This window comes from Mastomys coucha, unplaced genomic scaffold, assembly GCF_008632895.1.
Source record: "Mastomys coucha isolate ucsf_1 unplaced genomic scaffold, UCSF_Mcou_1 pScaffold14, whole genome shotgun sequence".
Taxonomy (NCBI): Eukaryota; Metazoa; Chordata; class Mammalia; order Rodentia; family Muridae; genus Mastomys; species Mastomys coucha.
This window is the reverse complement of record NW_022196896.1, coordinates 11,496,370-11,511,706: the sequence shown is the minus strand read 5'-3', so window position 1 is coordinate 11,511,706 and position 15,337 is coordinate 11,496,370. Positions and strand designations below refer to the sequence as shown.

At 36.4% G+C, this 15,337-nt stretch overlaps 1 protein-coding gene across 2 annotated transcripts in view; it reads right to left on the bottom strand.

Annotated features, from left to right (window-relative positions):
• Manea (mannosidase endo-alpha) overlaps positions 1 to 12,729 on the bottom strand; it is a 21,793-nt gene extending 9,064 nt beyond the window's left edge. The window contains exons 1-3 of one of the 2 annotated variants that reach the window (XM_031366472.1): positions 12,595 to 12,729; positions 6,872 to 7,453; positions 3,022 to 3,131 (exon numbers count right to left, since the gene is read on the bottom strand). In XM_031366472.1, coding sequence (XP_031222332.1) covers positions 3,022 to 3,131; positions 6,872 to 7,415 — 654 coding nt within the window. In that variant the 5' untranslated portion in view covers positions 7,416 to 7,453; positions 12,595 to 12,729. Of the gene's footprint in view, positions 1 to 3,021; positions 3,132 to 6,871; positions 7,454 to 12,305; positions 12,415 to 12,594 lie in introns of those variants that run through there. The other variant, XM_031366473.1, reaches the window with a different exon arrangement.
• Between the last annotated feature and the right edge of the window lie 2,608 nt (positions 12,730 to 15,337).

Sequence of the window (15,337 nt, the reverse complement as noted above, 5' to 3'; positions counted from 1 at the left end):
AAAAAAGAAAAGACAGAACAAAGTCTAAAAAGACATGAATAAGCTCCTGAAAGAATTAGAAAAGATTGCGAATGAACATCTAGGTGAAAGAAGGAATTCAATTAATGAGATGAACACAAATTTAGTGAAGACAAAGAACTACTAAAAAAAAAAAAGAAAAAAAGATAATGAAAATCTTGGAAAGCTCACTGAAACAAATTTAGTGGAAAATTCTCGCTGAAGACAACATTGGCATAGTTCAATGAACATGGAGAAGTTGAGATGGTGCCTAAGTAGAGGCTTCACCCTTCACTCCTAATGTTCATTGCACTGGAAGGCATTCTGCACACTACCAGAGGAGAAAGCTAAAAATCCACCCAGCTATAAACTCTGGTTACCATTTGCAATCTACAATGGTGGCCATCTGCCACCATATAATACACTCATATAATCATGACTCAAACATTGTGGAAGTAACCAACTATTCTAATTCTATTTAACATCCATGCCATGTGATGGAACCTATGCTTGTCATTGCTTGTGTGGCCCAGAAGCATGGGCCTAGAGGAAAACCAAAATGCTGTTCTGCTTAGGAACACAATAATAATATAATTAGTAATAAAATGCCTCCTAACATCATTCTACTATACCTATAGCAGTTCCTCAAATTATTCCATAAATAGAAAGGAAGAAATGCTACCACACTCATTTTATGAATCTGGTACTAACTGGTAATCAAGGCAAATAAAGCCACAATAGAAAAGAAATTCACAATGCAATTTTCTCTTAAATATGTATGCAAACATTTTCCATAAAATACTGACAAACTTAATTTTACACTCACTCTCATAATCAAGTTGACTTCATTCCAAGGATGCAAGGATAGTTCAAAGCGTACAAATCAACCAATGTAAGAAATTACATAATTAGGTTCATAACAGAATTTGCATAATCATATAAATAGACACAGAAAAAGTACAGTGTACTTTCATGATAAAAACAAAGAAACAGACAACAAAAACAATTCTCTAATCCCAAGCAATAGAATATACTAGTTCAACATTATATGCAAACTTATATCTGATATTACACTAAATTCAAATTATACTACATCACACAAAATTCACTATTTTACTAAATATTAATTTACTAAATTCAAAGCATCACCATGAAAACTACAAATGAGCTAAGGTCCCCCTACCACCACATTAACTTTAAATATTAGTTACAAAAACAAGACAAAAGGTAAATATAAGAGATGTACAGGCAAAAAAAAAAACAAAAAGAAAAAAAAAAGAGAGATGTACAGGCAAAAATTCATCTGAAGAGAAACCAGAGCCAGGTGGTGATGGCACTAGTGCATACCTGTAGTTTCAGGACTCATGAGGCAGAGGCAGGTAGATCTCTGTGAGTTTAAGGCTAGTCTGGTATACACAGAGAGTTTTAGGACAGGAAAGATTACCCAAAAACATCTGTCTTGAAAAAGCAGAGGAGGAGGGGGAGAGACACTTGACTATAACTCTCTACTACTAAAGAAGCTACAATCTTGAGTTGTATAATATGGAGAATCAAGCTGGTACTGAAAGCACTGTTCCTTCTAGAAAACTTTAATAGTGCTGGAAGTTGTTCACACTAGTTGTTGAAGTAAGAAATCACTGATCTTCCCCACCTATGAACCCTGTGAGCTATAAAAATGACCAGACTGAAGAAAACATAGCCACTGGCACAATAGTAGCATAAATGCCATGAAAGAACCAACCACCTTCTGATTTAAGGCCCACTCTTTAAGATGAAACCCATACTAGGGCCTTTATAGGGCCAAGCACCTATGGCTAAATAAGCCACAGTCTCTGAAGGAGAACTTACTACTATTATTTTGCTAAGTAGGTATAATATTAAGCCAAACTTCTAATGACTTATTATTATACCCATAGATTAGTTCATCTGTAACCCTTAAAGATATTTGTTTCTGCAGTATATGGTGAACTGGTTAAGATCCAGAGAATAAGACACTGTAAAATGCTTAGCCTTACATGGGACAGCTATATCACATATCTCTTTACTAGAAGAAAGGATCAATGCAGAAGAAGAGGTAGAAATACTCCAAAAATCAGAAGCACAGAATGACTAAAGGAAACAGTACTTTCTGGCTGCAACAGGGTAGGTATATATATGAATGCACTGCAGTTATGTCAGCACCCATGAGGTCTGTTCAAGCTCAAGCTGAATACAATTAAGGCATGGCGAGGGGAGCTGGACATTAGGTCCTACACATAACTATTAGCTTCTGGGAGAAGGGCCGTCAGTTCACATTAAGAGTACGTACCCTAGTAGGTCAACCAAACTCCAGGGGAAGGCTAAACATCCAAGAGCATCCAAGAAATGGACTTGACAGGATAATTAAACAGGGTTGCAGGGGGAGCTGAGGGGGTGATAAAAGGAGGTGGATCTCACAGACAATAGGACGAACGTTGACAAAATGTACTATATAAAATTTAAAATTCAAAAAATTGGGCAGAAATTTTCTAACCATTTTATAAAGATGTAAGGTTATACTGTTAAACACAGTAGTTTTTAGTATTTAGGGGATACTCAGGCATTAATTTCACTAATCTATACTCTGTTCACAAAGAAACCTGTCAACCGCTTCTGTTCCTATTAAAACCCATAGTACAGGGTAGACAAGTAGTACATGTCTTTAATCACAGCACTTTAGAGGCAGAAGGCAGGATTACTATGAGTTCCAAATCAACCTGGTCTATAGGTTCTAAGCAAGAGCTACATAGGGAGTCCCTGTTTAAAAATAAAACAGAATCTAATACATGAGTATAAAACATGGTTAGAAAAATAGTAAAGAGTATCTTATAATTGGATAAGTTCTGAAATTTAAATTATTAAAACAAACCTTTAAGAATCAGTATTATTTTAAAACAATTATACATATATCAAATTTTCATTAAAATGAGTACATAAAATATTATTAGTACCATGAGAATAAGAGGATTAGCAATGATACATATAGTTTTAAAATAAATTATATACCTTCAGATTATATTTATGAGCTTTATCCAAAATAGTTGGTACCAAGTGATCAGTAACTTCTCCATTCTCATCACTTGAATCAGGTGGGTACCAAGACAGGGCCAGTACTCCTAAAGGAAAGCATAACAAAGAACAAAAGCAACAAGGCATTATCAATAGTGATGCAGGTGTCAAAAGCTGGCAACATGACTTCTAAGACACTCAAAAGAATGATGCAGTCATCCGGTTACTGTATTTAATATTTATGAACTATTTTAAGCAACTGGTATCTTCTGAAATTAATATACTACACATTTTAGAATACTGAAGGCTCTCAGTAAGAAAGCACATAGTCCCTATATATTATTTCCTACAATTCCAACCATCTTCCCCAGCTCTCCACATTCATACTTTTCATTCGTATGCATTATTTATTATATTTGATGAACAATATCATCATATTATTATTACTAATGACTGCAGCTTTTATTAGTGTTGTGAAGTTTGGTAGATTTTAACAAAAACATATGGTTATAAGCTAACCTTTATATTATCAGACAGACTGGTTTATTATAAATATTAGTCTTTCTGCCTATTTACCCCTTGTCCCTTCCATTTATCTCCAGCAATAACTGATTTTTCATGCTCTATAATTCTATCTTTGCCAGAATGTCATATAGCTTGAATCACAAGGTACAGAGCTTTCTATAAGTAGACTCATTTGTGCAACTACTTGTATTTTAGGTCTTTCATGTTTTCTATGAATCAGTAATCATAGATTTTTACTGCTGCATATCCACTGTGTGGATGTTTATCCACTTTCTTATTAAAGGACACACTAGTAGCTTTTTAAAATTTTGGCAATTATGAATAAAACTTCTATAGCCATCTATATGCTGTTTTTATACATAAATATCACTTACAAGATTTTACAAAAGCAAAATGACTGGAGTGTTTCCCTATAGTATCTACTTATTTCTATGCTAAGAAAGTACAATATAGGTATTCGAAACACCAACCTGCAAAGAAATGATTAACTATGGAGAAAATACTTAAGACAAATACTTCAAAGCTTCAAATATAAAAATGGTGTAGTAGAGAGACAGCATGGATATCTCAATGAATTAATACATACTTTACTATAGGGGAAGAAATAATAATGTTGCATAAAGGAAAGCTTGTGCAAATTAAGAAATCAAGATAAGAAATGGCTCAAAATCAAGTCAGCCAAAATCCAGAACCTCTATTAGCTGAGGAATTAGTGGCAATGTTAAGGCTGTCGGAGGAGGAAGAGTTACTTTTCTACAGGGATGCAGTCTCTAAGAGGTTACCCATGTTCCAGTAGAGAGTCCTAGCATGCCTATAAGAGCAGCCGTAATTGGACTCAAGGAGTAGGTTTATAAACAGAGTACATAAGGTTGAAAACAAAAAGTGGTGGTGGTTGGGAGGATAGGGGAGGAATTAGGGAGGGAACGGAGAATACATTTGACTAATACATGTTAAATGTACAGGTGAAATTCTTAGCCAGTAAAATGCTGGAGAGCTAAACTTCAACACTTAAATTTTATCATAGTAAGACAAATTCTAAATAGTTGACCAAGGCAACACTTTCATTAGAGCTGATGGGGAAAAGGCCATCTTTGTCCTCTATCCAAACAATAACAAAGAATGGAACAGAATAAAGAACTGATGGTGGTTAGGGATCCAGGGAGGTTACAGCTATCGAATAAATGAGCTGCACCTAGATAAGGATGTTAGTGAGAAGAAATGCTGGGAGAAAGTGATCGTCATTTAAGCAGCCCACTAGCCCAACTTGTAACAGCATCAAGAGCAACAATAAACAGTTTCTCAGCATACAGCCTAGGAAAGAAAATTTCCCCTCAGAAGAACCAGTGAATATAATCATACACAAGGGAAGCAGTACATGTCACAAGCCACAAAGCATGTGAATGCTAATAGTAATGCATTCTTCCATAGTTCAAACCAAGTTTCTATTTATAATAATTATGCAAACATTTCTAACAGCTACTAATGAAATAGCAGACCAACATCAAGTCTAGGCAAAAAGTAATGTCACGAAGACAAAGACCTACTCCATAAGAAGGAAGGTCAGAGTAGAAGGATGATTACGATGATTACGCTAGTTACGTGATCCCGGAAGTCAGTTTCCTTGAGAATGCCTGGAAGGAGTGAAGCAGCTCTGGGAAGCAGCAGTCTGAAGCCCTGGCTCTCAATGATCACATGTCTCTGCTGCCCTTTATACAGATATTTAAGCGAGCCAGCATCAGCATTCTCAACAGCAAAGACAAAGCAATGTCAGTCAAGAACCTACCTTCTTCCTGAGCTCAAACAGCATGTTTCAAAGACTAATGAAGAAAATACAAGCAAGCACAGTGAAAAGGACACAAGAAATAAAGCTTCAGGCTTTGTTAGTGGAACTCAAAAATGAAACAGCCCTGGCTATGTGAAATCTTCTGACACTGGCCCTAGAGATTCTAAACCATTTCTCAGGCACCAGATTAGATATTGTCATTATAGGATTTTATGATTATCTAAAGCCATGTACCTTGAAATCACACAAAGGACAGAGCTGAATGAGGGGCATTGGTGAGAAGAGAATAACTGGTCACTTTTCACCAGTTATGTTAAAAGCACACACTGCAAAGCTCCAGCAAATTAAGCAATAAAATAAGAACAAAGACTGTATGTATTAGGCCAAAAGAGACTACAGATATTCAATGTCAGATAAGGTATATAAAAGATGAGGACAGAAGCATAAAAAGGGCACATGGAAAGGCAAAGTGGAACATTAAAAACCGTATTACATTATACAATTGACAAAGGTTTTGAAATGGGGGAGGGGAGGTAAAGTCACAAAGCCTAGTTGTATGCTACAGAAAAGCAAAAACACAGTGGAATGTCCAGTGCATGGCTGAAGAAGCAAACACCCTCAATCATATAATGAAGTGTAATCCCCTGTAAAAATGACTAAAACCAATATTCTTAACAACATAGGCAAATCACAAACTACTGTGCTATGTAAAATAAGACAAGCAAACAGGATAGCTAACTCATTCTGCTGTCATAAAGGAACAACCACAAGCACTTGCCAGTGACAGAAATCAGATGCAGTTGCGGAGTGGTGTCAGGGTCGGCAGTAAATAGGGCAATGATGATGATGACAAACTGAGATCAGAGGACAAGGTTCAGCTGCACTTGAACTCACGACCTTTTGCTCTAAGCCTTCCAAGCACTAGAATGGCAGGCATGTTCTACCATGCATGAAGCCTTTTGGATTACAGAGATATTTTATTTCATGGGTGTACTGATATTTTAAAAGATAAGACAATTCTTCATATTTTATGTAAGTTGTTAATAAAATTGTGAATTCAATTGAAAATAAATTTGTACACCTAAAAATTTCAAAATTTATCAATTAAACAAAATATGTTAAAAGCTATTAAAAAGTAGTTATCTCAACTTTAAAACATCTATAACATAGGTCTGATAGGGTAGGGCCATAAACTCAGCTACCTGAAGGGCTAAAACAGGAGGACCAGGCTTCAGTCCTTAAAGGTCCTATCTCATAATACAGGACAAAGGAAGCTATATCCCAGACATAGAGGGTAGAGGGGCTGCCTAGTACATGTGAATTCATTAGTTCAATTCCCAGTACTCCAAAAATCAACAAAAACAAAACAACTGCAGCAAACACCGAACAACAACAAAAAACATGGATAGGACACACATGCAGTTTAATCAAGGGGTGTTAGCTAAGACTGTAATTAATAAAAGAATGATACTCATTAATGATCTAATTGTCCACTCAAATTATTTATGTGCATACAAATGAAATGAAATAATTACTAACCAATTGAGGCTGAGCGCATTTGTCTCATGTGAGTTTCTATGACAGAAGGGTCTCGAGAGCTGTAACTTCCCAACTCAGGATAAAAGCTGGAGCCAATGTCGTCTGGAGGACTATGCTGCCCTTGTGGATAGTTCTTGGCTATTCTAGGGTCCCAGTGTTCCAGGACTGGATGATTCCAATGTATATATTTACCATCGAACTGTGGATTTCCATACCAACTGTAATAAAATGCATGTACAAAGTAATTCAGAGGAGGTAGTTCTTCCAGGTCCACCTCAGAGGCTTTGGGTGGCAGCACAGTCATGCCAGCGCCTTTTACATCCTTGGTATTTGTTTCCATGTTGACTCTATCACTCCTTTGGAAGTCAGCTTTGTTTACCAAGTGGGCATTTAGTGGACGGAGTTCGGGAAGGAGGTCAAGTGCAAAAGGAGGTCCAAAGGATGCTGCGTTTGGCCACAGCATCTTTAAGCCCATCATCAGAGAAAAAATAAATAGGATAAAAAGTGACAAAATGATGCAGGTCCTTCTTCGAAATTTTGCCATGATGACATACTTTAAACTCCAAACTAGTAAATGTTTTGCTGTAATTCATTGAGAAAAGACTCATTAGTAATTGATATCAGCAATGTTTTCTAAGGTATTTAAAATGATAACTAAAATACAGTTATTACATTTACAAAATAAAATGTACTATAATAATTATTAAATACTGTCAAATAAAAGACATGCAGACAGAGACACTCACAGATTCACACATACACACACAGCAAACACATATATATAAGAAGTACTGACTGGGAAATATAAGTATATGCCAATAATACTTAGTCAAAAAAAACCTATAGAAATCTGTTTAATAAAATGAAATATATTTTCATTATGTGAATAAATATTGTATATATAGAATATACAAAGTGAGGAATTAATATACATGGATAATTTTTAAATAGCAGTTAATGAAAGAAAATACTTCTGAGTCATTTAAATAAAAATATTAAAGTCCAGTGACAAGATTTAGAAAAATGATCCTTAAGATAAAAAAGATAAATATTACAAGGGAATAATTTATGCATTTTAAATTTTATTTGTTAATGGGATAGAATCAGAAAAAAATCTTGATGACAATAGTGAGCAAAAACCCTGGCTCTGCAACAAAGATTTATCACTGAATGACTGTGTCCCCCAAAACCCAGGAGGCAGAAATGTAACCCCTAATTCAACACTTTTAAAAGGCAGACTCAGTTGGAGATGATGTCTCCATCCATCATCATGAATATTTTTCTCAAACTTTTATCAAAAGTTTTAAATTTTTCATTACTGTTTTAGGTTTCCTGATGGCACTTTCAAGCAGATTTGATTTTAGTCGATCTCTTCCTTTCTTGTCCCCCAGCCCCTGTTCCAGCCTCTTGCATCCCTGACACCCCAGCTTCCTTTCCACTCTCATGCTTCCTGAGTCCTACTATCCTGGGACTTACCTCCTACTTCAACATCTTTTCCACCCCTGAGTTTTTCTCTGACGTTCCGTAACCTATATCCATTTCCTACCTCTTTACATACATACATACAAACAAGGATACCTTAAAAGATATGCATGAGAGAGAATGTATGATTTTTGAACAGAGTTACATCATTTAATACTTTCAAAATACCTCAATTTCCCTGCAAATGGCCTCATTTCATGTTTCTTAAAGGCATCACAAAATTCAACTGTATACATATTCATGAATGAATATGGTGCTGTGAGTTGGTTTGCTCTCCTGAGCTCTACCCATTCAGAGAATTCATCATCTAGACACTACCAGGCAGGATCCCTCCCCAGAGAGCTGACACATGCACATACATGTGTGCATACATATATATACATACTCATCCACTATACAGAGTGTATATAGTCAATTGGAGTTCCATATCCATGATTCAAGTACCCACTGAAGCCTACTGACAAAGACATTTAAATCCATGGCAATGATGTACAGATTTTTTTTCATGTCATTATTCTCTAAACACAGAATATTGACTATTTTGACAACACTGATAGTGATTTATCATCTAGTGATGATTAAAAACTCACTGGAGGAAACATGTAAGTTGTATTCAATTTCTCATATAATCTTAAACAGTGATGAATTTTGGTTCTCAGGAAATTCCTAACCAATCTATTCAACTTTCTTAGAGACAGCTGTGGATATATATAATAACTCAATATAATTATATTGTAGATATGATTAAAACTGCAAGAAAAATATAAGAATTGAATTGTTTTCACTATTTTGGCAACTTTTTTTAATGGTGAAAAGTTGCTTTAATGGAAGAAAAAAGAGAATGCCACTAGGCAAGTATAGAGTGCGTATGAGACCTGAACATAACCTCTGCTATTTCAGAAAGGATCAGTTCTATATAGTTCTTCAAGCTCAGCACAGCATAACACCAGGAAGTGAACGCTCTGCTGTGGGAATGTGACAGGTCTATTCATTGGACAGCGGTGATGGAAGATTATAACCACTTTGGTTTGCTGCTATAACTTGCTGTCCTGAATTTTTCCAAACTATAAATGTAATAACATATACTTCCTTCCCTTTGATTAAAGAAGATGTTTAATTTTGACAAGACATGATGCAGAAAAAATATATTTAAAGATATGATCTTGACTATTTTAATAAAACACAAAATGGAAATATGACTAAAGCATATATAGTCGCTTATCTGTTAGTGAGAAAACATAGTAATTTCTTTTGTCTTCTAAATTTAAAATATAACTCTTAAAAAAGAACTGTGTGTTTGGGGTTAAGTATTTTATAAGTAATTAAGCATTGGTAGTGAATGCTGAAATAACAAACAGAGAGAATGAATGAAAGAATGAATAAGGAAGAACTATCGATTTTGATGTATAGCAACTATAGGCTTAACTTTAGAAATGCTAACTCAGTATGCTGGTGAAATAAGACTGGCCAGGATATACAAAAGAAAAACAATTAAGGTTGGAATTTGAGAAATGTGCTAATGATGCACTTGTGTGAGGCTGGATAGCTCACCAAGACTCTTTATTAATGTGAACTTTTTTGTTTTCATATAAACTTGTTGTGTGGTGAATGCAAGGTAATTTTGGCAATAGAAAATAAAAAAGAAGTATTTAACTTAATCACCAACTATTATTCCAGATTTAAAGTAAATGAGGGAAGAAACATAAAAAAAACAGTGAAGGTGGTATGTGTATGTGTGTGTGTTTATACTTCTAAATATTTTTTTATATCCACTGCTTTATGTTACTCTAAGTCAGAAAAGCGCCTATTGCAGTTGACAGTAGTTAATGAGACTCCTTACTGTTCAAGTTACTGAGAATAAACGACTGAGAGTACTTAGCTGTAGATGGCACGTCTCTACCACCATCCTGCCCCTACAACACTGGAATATGGAACAGTGCTGAAGAAGAATAGCGAGAACTTAACAGCTAGAGGATGGAGAGAAGTGCTTTGAAATGCTATCCTCCGGACATGACCTGGCTGGTTCATATATGAACTCATATAACTATGACGAACTACACAAGAACAAGAGAAGTAAAAATTCCAGCATGGAGCGGTGCTCTCCCAAGGCCCCAAATCCAGCTGAGTACAACCAGTACTCGATGTACTGCTTGGAGAGAAGCAGAGTCACATATTCTTGGGGGTGTGGCCACCCTTAGGTTGCTCATATTATAAGGGATGACCCCACATCCATTAGTTCTTGTGCAGTAGTAAATAGAAATCAATGAATTAATTATAGAGGACAAAAAGCTGGAATGTGTGATGACCAAATTCTGGGCAATGTTGGAGTGGGGAGTAGTGGGTAGGTAAAATGGAGATACGAATACACATGAAATTTTCACATAAGTAAAAATTATTATTTAAACATTTTTGGAGCTCTATAGTTATAAGAAGTCCACATTTCTATCTTTCCTTGTCTAGCCTGACATTTCTATCCTTTTATCTGCTCCAGTTATCTCACACATAGGGTTCTTGTCAGGATGAAGGCTTATTTCACATCTAACAATGTATTACTAAGTAGTTATTAGCCATGAGCGATTATTTATGAGGAAAATGAAGAAAATATAGGTAGCATGAAAATAATCCAGAACTTGCAAGTGGGGGGTGGATATGTTGACACAGTTTAATCCTAGAATCTGTGAAATAGAGGCTGGCAGATCTCTATGAGTTTCCAGGCCACCCTGTAAATGCCAGGCTAGCCAGGGATACATATTGTAGCTCTGTCTATCAATTAATTTATGGATAGATGAAATACAACCAACCCAACATATGGGATTGAGCATGAAGTTCAGTAGTTAGAACATATGTGTAGCATGAACAATTCCTTGGGTCCTAGGTTTGACCCTTAGACCTTTCTGCAGAAGACAAATAAATACAGCATATGCCATATTCTTTAAAATACCATTCAAGGTTCAAGTCAAAGCAAAAGTCCGCATTCTCTTCCTGATGTCTCTCCATCCTGAAAATATCCACCTGTTTAATTTTATGTTTGTTGATTTTAATCTTTTAAAATGTCAGTTAATGTGAAAGTCAAATAATTTCAAATAAATAGTATTACATACTCAAGCCGCTAAGAGGTCTAAATAACCCAGAAGCAGAATGTTGTGGGTTATTTTAAATGTACTTGCTCATATTGTATAACTCAGAAAAAGTCAGATTCCATTTTAAAGTTATAATTAAATTATAAAGATTCCTCCTGGTGTGTGTGTGTGTGTTGATGCTATTTTCTTCTAATGTTATGCTAGAGGAAGTACCTAGAGTTAGAATAAAGCTAATGCTAAGAACACACATCTGAAACTTTCAGAATCTTGCTCAAGTAGGTTTCACTGCAAGCGCGGATTATCTTTTGTACAGATGTTCAGTCCAGCATAACCTCATTTTCCATTTTTAAATTCACAACCGTCTATGAAGCAGAACTTCATGTTACAGGTGATGAAACTGAGCATAGAACTTTTTCCAAGCTTTTGGGCTAGTAAAAAGCTGACTACCCTAACGCTGAGCACCTTACAAAGGCAAAATACAATACTGGCTCCACCCTGCACTAAGCGGCCTGAAGGCATGACTTTTTTCACCTCCGTCTTGCACTGTGGCTCACTCTTAAGGAGAAGGCAGCTAGCTCACTGTGTTTATTTTCTGATCACATACTCATTACTCATTATAGGAGTAAGAGCAGCCGCTTTGTAAGTGTAACTAACGTGAAATAGTTTCACCAAAACCTAGAGTAATTTTGCATTTTTTTTCTTTCTAGCTTCAGCCTACATGCTGCAACGTGATCAGACCAACCAGTTTCAGCTCACACAGACTCTCAACAGCGCTCACGGAAGCCTCCTTGTAATTCGTGTTTAGTACTTCTCCCACTCTGTAATCCGTAAGTCCTTGACAACAACGAAACGAAAGTTTGAAGCGCCCTTACTCGCTAACTTGTTCCTGCGCAAACAGAAAAGAACCCGGCCACCCTAGAAGGACAGTGGACGACGACGCAGAGCCCAGCCGGTTGAAGGAGAACGAACAAAGACCTCCGAGGACGCACTTGTCCTGGAGGCCTTCGGGGTCGTAAGCTGGGCGAGGAGACGGCCGGGCGACTGCCAGGGGCCTCCACTCACAGGTTCGGGGCTCAGGACCGAGGGGTGATGAACCACCTCTGGGCAAACTCGAGCAGCCTGACCGGCAAGGGCGGGCTCGGACGCGGGGCGGACACGAACCTAGAGGCGGGGACCGGCGCGGAACCGGGCGGCTGGGCTGAGCGGGACTGGATTCCTGGAGGCCCGGGGCGTGGGGTCAAAGGGCGCCGCAGGCAGGCGGCCCGCGATTGGCTGACGGGCGAGCGCGCAGGCCTTAGCTGCGGAGTCCCTGTGGGCCTCAGCTCCCGGACCTCGCCACTGCTCACCAGGTGTGGGACCCTGCCTCCGCCGGGGACCTACGGGCTAAGAGAAAAACTCGCGAGCTCTGCCAGGGATGACAGCTCTCGCCGCCGCCCCCAAGCCCCGCCTCCGAAAGGCCAACGCGGGGCGTGGCTCTAGGGGTTGAGCTTCCGAGAGGGCGGAGCTTCTGGGCGGCCCTATGGGGGCGGGGCTTTCGGGGCGGGACTCCGAGTCCCCTAGCTTGTCCTGTAGTCTAGAGCAGGGTCTTGGTGGAGGACACTAGAAGAGTTAAGTCAGACAGTACCTGAAAGCTCTTTTACACTTTTGCCTCTCAGGATAAGCCACGAATCTCTTGATAGAGGTCAGATGTGTTTTGGTTTTCACTTTAAAAAAAGAAAAATCCTTTTCAAATGTTGCTCGGATTTATAATTCATGGGTTATTTCCAAAATTTTCCAAAGTTGTAAACGTGTTTTAGTTTATAAAATAGATAACTATTTGGAAGCCAGAAGTAGACAGACAAAGATGTATTAAACTTATAAGTATACTAGGAATCAATACAATTGTACAATACAATTGTGTAATTGTACAATTACAGTAGAAAGAGAATAGGTCAGACACACACACACACACAAAAAATTGCTGCAAAGGCTGCGCCTGGGGTTTCCATCTTACATCAGCCTCACATACCAAGAGGATTCCATGTTTTGTTTTTGTTACATGGTAACAAAGCATTCTTGACTCAAGGGGTAGAACATTCAGATATGATGTTGTAAACAGTATTGTAAAGGCTTTCCTTTAAAAAAAAAACTACTGGATTATAAAAAAGATTTGAAATATACCTGTAAATAATGAAAGAAAATACTCTAGTGCTAGCTGCAAAAGCTTAAGCCAAAAGTCTTGTTTCACTATTACCATTAAGCAGTATGTTGAGTTTTTCAATATCTTGCTCTTTTGAAAACAGGTTTTTGAAAGTATGTAGTTTCCTAAAAAATCCTGTCTTCTTGGCTTTGCATATTAAATAAATGAAATATTTTGTAATTTTCTATGCAGACATGTTTGCTGCACATTTATGATTTGAAATTCCTAAACATACAAATCTACTTTGTGTCAACTAGTTCGCTTCATCATTGTAAAAACTGTTTTAAAATGTTTGCCCAAAAATGTGATCAATTTGAATTTTCTTTAACTTATGTGTTCCCCTTCCATCCTGAAAATATCCACCTGTTTATATCTCTGGCTATTAGGCTTACTGGAAAATGCCTATTTTCAATGTAAGTTCATTTTATTTTGGAATTTTTTATTAATTTCTATGTGAAGAAATAAATGTACTTGTGAGTTACAAATACCTTCACTTCCTTTGTGCATTGTCTTCACTTCTGTGGTATATTTATAATCAAAATCGTTAAAGTTTAGGATAGTGCTTATTGCATTTAACAATATTACAATGTGTAACCTTACTTCAGACATCAAATCTTTACAACAAACACAAAAATTTGTGATATAACTTTAAGGGTATTATAGTAACATCAAGAACAAGAGTGTTGTTAGTAGCTCTATTCACCATAATGCAATAATCCACCATTTTGTATCATTTTTAAAATGGCCATGAACTATTCTCTTTTGCTTCTAAAAAAAATCTTAACTTTATTTATAAGAAATATTATACATAGAAATGAATGAACAATATTGACAATAAGTTAGAGCACCTATGCACTAGACTCTATGTATATATAAAATTTGTAACATCATTTTTTTATTGATGTAATTTGAGTTATGCTAGCTAAAATTGGGTCTTTATACATTTCTACAAATTTTAGAATAAACTAGCCAACATCCATTAAAAGGCTGTTTGATATGGATTGTACTTAAATAAATGAAATTTTAGAGTTAAATTTATGGAATTTTAAAGTTTAGAGCCATAGCCTCTGTGGATATATTATGTTTATAGATTTATATTTGAGACAGGTATTTTCCCTAATGAGTCTTAGTTCATGTTACTTAAGTTTTTGCTGTTTTTTATTACATAGATTCCTTAGGTTTCTTGCTAAATTTAAACATAGCTTTCTTTAAATTACATATTGTATAGTCTAATGCTATATGGTTATTGGTAAAATGCATAAGACCCTGAGATTAATTCCGAGCACTGAAAACAAAATTGCAGCAGGCTATTATTATTATTAGCTCAAAGGAGCATTGGTTTTATATGTATGTCATAGCCAGAAAATGTGTAACATTTTGGTGTATTTCATATGTATTTCATAACCATAAAATGTGTAACATTTTGGTGTGTTTGCTTACTTTCTGTTATATAGCAACCTATGCAGATAAGTGTTTAATTTATAAATGTGACTTTCCTACTTAAATCGTCTTTTCATCTCTAAAACACATTCACCCGACCTTCAGTATCACGTCCTATGGCCCTTGTGACAGCATTGTTATACCATTACTAGTTTAGTTCAATACCATTTCAATTTTAGCATGCATTTTGAAGTGTGGTATGGGTTTTTCATTATATAATTGATTTCTTCTAGGCAATTACCATACTAAGTATCCCATTTCCAGTTTTTCAGCATGAATATTTGC